This window comes from Lissotriton helveticus, chromosome 1_1 (assembly GCF_964261635.1).
Source record: "Lissotriton helveticus chromosome 1_1, aLisHel1.1, whole genome shotgun sequence".
NCBI classification, from domain to species: Eukaryota; Metazoa; Chordata; class Amphibia; order Caudata; family Salamandridae; genus Lissotriton; species Lissotriton helveticus.
The window spans coordinates 246,082,148-246,089,278 of record NC_136057.1 but is presented as its reverse complement, the minus strand read 5'-3'; the positions used below and the strand labels follow the sequence as shown (position 1 = coordinate 246,089,278).

At 46.3% G+C, this 7,131-nt stretch overlaps 1 protein-coding gene across 1 annotated transcript; it reads right to left on the bottom strand.

Moving 5' to 3' along the window:
* Positions 1-4,187: 4,187 nt before the first annotated feature.
* LOC144761607 (olfactory receptor 5J3-like) lies at positions 4,188-5,138 on the bottom strand. Its single transcript, XM_078646908.1, has one exon. The coding sequence runs from the start codon at positions 5,136-5,138 to the stop codon at positions 4,188-4,190; it is 951 nt and encodes a 316-aa protein (XP_078503034.1).
* Between the last annotated feature and the right edge of the window lie 1,993 nt (positions 5,139-7,131).

The following is a 7,131-nucleotide window of genomic DNA, read 5'->3' as shown; positions in this document are numbered from 1 at the left end:
CTGGGTTTCTTGGGCTTAGACTTCCTGGGCGGGGTAACAAAATCCCCCCTTGGCAATGGTGCCGCCCTCTGGCGGACAGGCCTACCCGATGGGCCAGGGGCATCATCAAACCTCTCATTAATCCGTGCCTCCAATTCATCAACCTTCCCTAGCCGCTTATTAATTTCGCCCATTTCACGCATCATGGCCCGCATCATAACCTCCATCTTGGACCCACCTTTACCACCCCGCGGTCCCGGCATGATAAAACCCAACAAACAGCTGTCTACTCTCCTAATGTCACAATTGGCCAACCTTGTGTACCTTTCAGATGGGGGGTCACCAGGGGGCTTTCAGCACCATGCAACGGCAACCGCAACACCACCGGCTTGTCCGGCAATGTCGGGGGTGAGTAGACCTAATGTAGACCCACCCGGCGGCAACCAGGAGCGATGAAATGCCGGCCCCCCGTTCTCCCCTTACCGACCAATCCTGCGTACTCGCCGGCGATATCGGTCTGCGACCACGCCCCACACCACGCCTTCGCGCTGACAGTCAAAATGGGACGAAAATTCACGCCGCGCCCCTTAACTCCTGAAATAGAAAATGTTATTAATACCAGGAAGTACACGGTCGTTCACCACTTGGCTACCACCATTAATTACACATAATACAGTTTTTGCCTTTAAATTTAAACCCCACTTCCTGTACTCCACCTCACAAAACAGTTGAACTTCACAAATTGTACAATAATCCTACTTAGACCTAATGTAGTTGTGGCTTTGATTTCAATTCACCATAAACATGCACAACTGCATCCGGGTCTCCCCTCCAGGTCCTGCCCTGATCGACCCTGCTTTGCTTTCTCCGTGTGAAAATTACACCCAATTCGGCCCGATGTACTCCACGAGGTTGTGGCGCCCGCCCCTTCAGTTAGATGCGCGCCAAAAACAACCCTTACAAACACGCCGATCAACCAACCTACCCGCTCTGCTCCAAATTAGCGGGAAACACTTCTTTGTGCCCAGTTACATATACGGGTGCACCGCCGGTATTGGGTCCGCTGTTTGTTTTCACCCGGCTCCTCCCAACTATAGCGGCCGGCTGATGCACACGTCCCTGCTGCACCCACCCTCACACAATACCTCACAGTGCCTCGAGCGGCCCGTACTACGCTCCCCCGCTGCTCTGAACACCGGCGCCGTGAGTTCTCCTCTCGCTGCTCTGCACACCGGCGATGCGAGGTTTCCCGCGGCTCTCCTCTCGCGACGCGGCTGGCTCCACACGACCCAGGAATCAGCACGATAAATGCGAGGTTTCCCGCGGCTCTCCTCTCGCGACGCGGCTGGTTCCACACGACCCAAGAATCCGCACGATAGCCCTGGAACCGCTTGTAAAAACCTGTAACGAAAAAGAAAATAATTACAAAAACAAAGAAGTCCCGAGCGCGTGGCACACCGTGCTGTGGGGGAGCGTCCAGGGACAAGGGGGTCTCCCAGGTGCTCCCGGCCTCTTTATTCCCAAGGGGCCAGGCGGAGTAGCGACGCCCCTCCGCCCCGCCCCTCCAGTAGCCCGCCCCTCCTAACCCGGACATCCTCCACTGGTATCCGGGTCAGGGAAGCCGCCAGCCAATCGGTGGTGGGTCGCGCCCAAGGGCCCGCCCCCACCACCGAGAGGCACACAGGGGGGAAGGGGGGAAGCGGTCGCCACGCTGCCATGCGTGCGGGGGGGCCGAGGGCCCCCCCTTTTCAATTGCGTCAACTCAAGAGACAGCGCAGTCGCGGTGGTGAAGACATCTGCGCGCTGCGTGCGACCCACGCTTTTAAATGGTGCACATTGCTCGCATGCCATTATTTATGCAGATTGCAGTTAAAGAATCGATTCCAGACTCGGAGATTGGTGCTTCCCCCCTCCAAATCTCCCCCCCCCGCCCCAGCACGGAGCACGGAGTGAGAAAAGATGCATGCAGAAAGTGACCGGCTACTGTATTTTGAATTTCTCCGATTTTCTTTTCTGACTAACGCCGCCTAACCAAAAACCGGCCCCAGAAACAAAACCGGCCCCCTGACTAAAAACCAGCCCCCACCCCATCCAGCCGACCGGGGGATTGCCCGGTGCCCGGCATTGTCAGTCCGGCCCTGCATATGGCCTAAGCCTGTCCAATGTCCCTAACCAGTTATTTATTGCAACTTCAGCCGTCTTAATCTTCAGACCACAGCGTGAGGCTGCTGGTGCTCACAAATCATGTAGGAGGGAACATATTTCTCAGAGGTTGGGAAAGCATAACCAATCTGGATTGGTTGGAAGAGCTTCTCGTGGATTTGCTAGAAGTATATTTGTTGGTTATAGGGTGTGACGTCCCTGGGCATGCGCCCTGGAACAGGATTTGTTGCACTTTCCCAATCACAGACCTGTCAGCGTAGTCGTTCATGCTGTAACACTGGTGCTCTGAAATTTATCAGTAGTCTTCTTTATACCCATTGAAGAGCAGCAACGGGTGTGCTTAACCTAAAGGCGGTCATCATTTGTTTTGTATTTTACAGTGCTCAATGCTTGTGTTATAGTTTCTACTGACGTGTTTTAATCTTTGTCGTAATAATGACACATATCTCTCAAGATTGGAAAGTGTTAGTAATTTTAGCGGAGGTATGCTGCATGCACAGTTATGAATGTAAAGCAGCATAAAGTATACAGGGTAAAATGTAGCAGACGTAAGTTTGAACCTAAAACGGGCACCATGTGACGTTCGCAATTTTTAACAGTATCCCATGCGAACTTCCCACACCATCCTAGGTAAAACTCGAGGCGGAAGCTCCTGTTCCACCATGTTTGTGTGGGTAGTGCGGAACGTCAGTGTCGCCTACTGTTGCCATGCCTCCACAAACGTAATTCTGTGCGCTGTAAAACCTGGTGTTGTCTCTCCGAATGACAGCTGCTCTATGTACATAGCCTACAACCGCACAGCACCGACTCGAAGCAAACGTGAGGATGCAGAAGGAGTAGTAACTGGTACAGGTACCAATAAAGCCTTATCGGAATGTAGAGGAAAGGAGTGTTTGCTGTTATGCTCTCCCATTACTATTTTAACAATCTACTAGGAAGGCTCCTAAAAGTCCAACAAAGGGAAGGAGGAACATTTTGTGAATGTTCTTAAATATTTTGATAGAATGGTCAATAAATGAAAAAGGTTTATGGAAGAGGGCATTTAATTTTCGGGAAAGAGGTGGATGCCAATGTGGAGATATATATGTACGATGAAGTATTAAACAAGTTGAGACAATTGAAAGTAATAGTGATTCCGATCACGGGCTGTAAGGGTGCCCATGAGCGATGCACTTAATGACAGTACATTTTATTTTAGCCATGAAATTTTGAGATGATTTAAAATGTTTGATGTAAATGGATTGTACTAGATATGTTTTAGTGTTTCTTTCCACAATAGAAGGTTTTTTCTCAAATGTGTAAGTGTACCATTGTACATTTGGCCATCTATGAAGTTAATGAATTAAGACACCCAACAGAAACTGATTAAATGTGTATGATACCGATTGCAGTTTATTGATTGTACAGATGCATCTATGTTTATATGGTGTCATTGTTTCACATTTCTATATCTATATATAAAAAACATAAAGGAAAGAAAATATTAATACAAATATTTTTGTATTAATAAATTATGGATTTATACTTTTATGTCCATTTGGGTTAGTACTTTTTTTGAATAATATATTATGGGTCCACTTGTTGAATCGTTTCCTATAAATGTATGTACATCTATTGTTTTACCCTGATATGGAAAATGGTTTTAGGAGTACCCCCTTTCTTAGGTACAAATCGATGCACTAAATGAGTCATGACGAGACAGGAGAGCCAGATGGCGCCTGTGCTCGTAACTGTACGCGTAACCGCACGCTCTAGGCCACATGCAAAAGCGTGTGGTCGGATTTTTCCAACCCACTTACTAAATGTCTCGCCAGAGCGGCGCATGCGCTGGCTCAGGCGAGACCTAAAAAAGGACATATAGGCAGGTAGCTGACGTTTGATAAACATACGGAAGACACAGCCTCTTCTTTAGATATTGAGTAGCTAAGAGATAAAAGGCACTTGTGGACACAGATAGACATAGAAACCAGAATGCACAAACAGAGGAATTATGTACAGGAGGTGGAAAAAAATCAAACATAAGAAGATTGACTTCACTCATGAATCTACCAGATACTTGACTTTAAGACACATGTTTTTCTTAGGTGTTGCAAGATGGTCATCTTTACCTGTTGGTTCCTCAAGCTGTAGATCAAAGGGTTCAGCATGGGGATCATCACAGTGTAGCATAATGAAGCCACTCTGTCCTGATCTAGAGCATACTTTGAACTTGGCCTAAAATACATAAAAAGAACTGTTCCAAAAAATAAAGTTACACAGATAAAGTGAGAGGAGCAGGTGGAAAAGGTTCGACGTCTTCCTTCCGAGGAGCGTATCTTCAGGATGGTTAAGATTATTCTAAGATAAGACACAAGGATCACTGTCAGACATCCAAAGACCATGGCGCCAGCCACAATGAAAAGGGCAACTTCATTGAGAGTGGTGTCAGAACAGGAAAGCTTTAGCAGTGGAGGAATATCACACAAGAAATGGGAGATCTGGTTTGGGCCACAAAATGTCGATGTGAAAGTAAAAGTGGTTTGCACCAGAGAATTTGCTAAGCCCCCAAGATATGATCCAACCACAAGATAAATGCATACTTTGTTAGTAATCATCGATGAATAGTGCAAAGGATGGCATATAGCAGCATAGCGGTCATAGGCCATTGAGGCCAATATAAAGTCCTCTGTACTTCCAAGCATGACAAATATGAACATTTGCACTGCACACCCAGAAAAAGACATACTCTGTCTCTCTACAAGGAAATTTGCCAGCATATTAGGTGTTATGACAGAGCAGTAGCACAGGTCTAGCACTGAAAGATTGCTGAGAAGAAAATACATTGGTGTGTGAAGATGAGAGGAGATCCATATCAGAGTTATTATGCTCAAGTTGCCCAAAAGAGTTAATATGAAAATCATAAGGAACACCCAGAAGAGTGGTGTTTTCAGTTCTTGAATATCAGTGAGTCCTAAAAGGATGAATTCTTTCACTCTAGTCAGGTTCCCTTGATCCATTTAGGGTCTTGCCAGGATTGTACCTGCAGAGAAAGGAATAATGGAGGAAGAGTTTGAAGGAGTAGTCTTCAAGGTGTATGCAACAGGATCATCATTAGCATCATTAATTCAATGTGATGACTAACAATGGGTAACATTATGTGTCCACTTCTTAAAAAATACCTTTTCAAATGCCACTGCTTGTGATATGATGCTGTTTATGAACATAACAACACTTTACGTTTCACCTAGTGTAACCCTATGCTAGACCTGACTGCCTTAAGGTGGTCTTCTCCAAAATTGTGCCTGCTTGCCTCAAATGTGCAGATTTATTTTTGTTGACTTTACCAATGCTGACCAGTCATACGTGCGTGTGCTCGCTTCGCTAAATATGGTAACATTGGCTCACACTCAATTGGTATATTTAATTTACTTATTAGTCCCTGTTAAAGTGCACTACATGTGCCCAGTGCCTGTAAATTAAATGCCACTAATGGGACTGAAGCACTGCTTGTGCCGCCCACTCAACTTGCCCTTAAATCTTTCTCAAGCCTGCCATTGCAGATCATGTGTGTTTACAGTTTAAAACTGTAATGTCAATTCGGAATTTACAACTCCTTGCCAAGCCTTATACTAATGTTTTATTATATTTAAGTCTCAACTAACTTAGGTCCTAGGTATCCCATAGGGTGGGGTTCTATGTAACTACAAGGTAAAACACATGCTTGACGTTTTACATGTCCTGGTAGTGAATATTTCCCAAAATCTATTTTCAATCTTGAGAGGCCTACTCCTCTCATTGGTGATTCCTTTTACATTTAATATTCTGTAATTCCTAATTGAGAGAAGGTTGATCTGACATGTTTAGCACATATGGAATGGTCATGATAAATCCTCTTTGATGGCAAAGTTGGATTTGTTGTTACTATTTTGAAACTATCACTTTTAGAAAGTTAGGCATTTTCCTGCTCTTAGCCATTTGGTGTCTGCTGCCTGTCTCTAATCACTGGTTGAACTGTGTAGCAGCTAGACGTTGTGTAATCCCTCTGGACAGCCAAACACAAAGGGAACTTGGGCGTGACTTGATGGATCTACAGAGGAAGCATGAGAGGGAGGAGCTGAGCACAGCTCCACACTTATACTTGAATAGGCAGTGTCCTTTCCACACATGAATCCCCCTGTAGTGAGTCAGGAGCTAGGGCAGGAAGAGAAAGCCTCAGATCACTTCAAAGACCCTTCTTTGAAGTCCCCCTACTTCAAAGGTACAACTGGGTATAAGTACTGGACCTCTGACGCTAACAACTCATTACACTTCTGGACCTAAAATCACTCTGCTAGAAAGATGAACTGCTGTGCTTAAGGACTGCCACTCTGCTGGACTGCTAATCTGGAAGACTACTTCCTTGCTGTGTTACCCTGCTGCTTGCTGCTCTCTCTACCTGGGTAAAGATTCGACCTCCTTCACTGCAAACTAGAGTGACTCCCAGGATTAGACTAGCCTGCAAGACTCAGGGGCATAAAAGTCTTCCACATTGCTCCTGTCCCTGGCCCATTGGAAGTGGACTCATGTGTTTGCTTAAGCAGAACCAACACATCTTCTACCCCAAGGGCATGATAGATGCAAGAACACTGTTGCGGAAATTGAACCCATGTATTGCATTTGGAACCAGCGATTGTCATCGGAACCACAGCATCCCCACCACTGCAGAAAGACAATTGACGCATCCCCCAAGCTGCATGGAGAATTCCGGCGCCTAGGCCTCGGACCCATTGCATCTCAGAACTGGTGCTTTGTCTTTGGAACTGACTCATTGTCACTATTGCATGGGGAAAGTTGACGCATTATCTCGACTGCGGGATCGAGACTGGCAAATCGCACTGCTGCACCCTGCATCTTGCTGTTGCGACCATGCACTGCCCTCTGTATTTTGCTCAGAGGGCAGTGCATGGTCCCTGTATCAGGCCCATGGTCCATCAGGGTCGACTAGAACGCTTGAGATTGCCCTGCTTCATC

What these genes read in the sequence shown, in the direction of transcription:
- LOC144761607 (XM_078646908.1), bottom strand. Translation starts at nt 5,138, where the DNA reads ATGGATCAAGGGAACCTGACTAGAGTGAAAGAATTCATCCTTTTAGGA.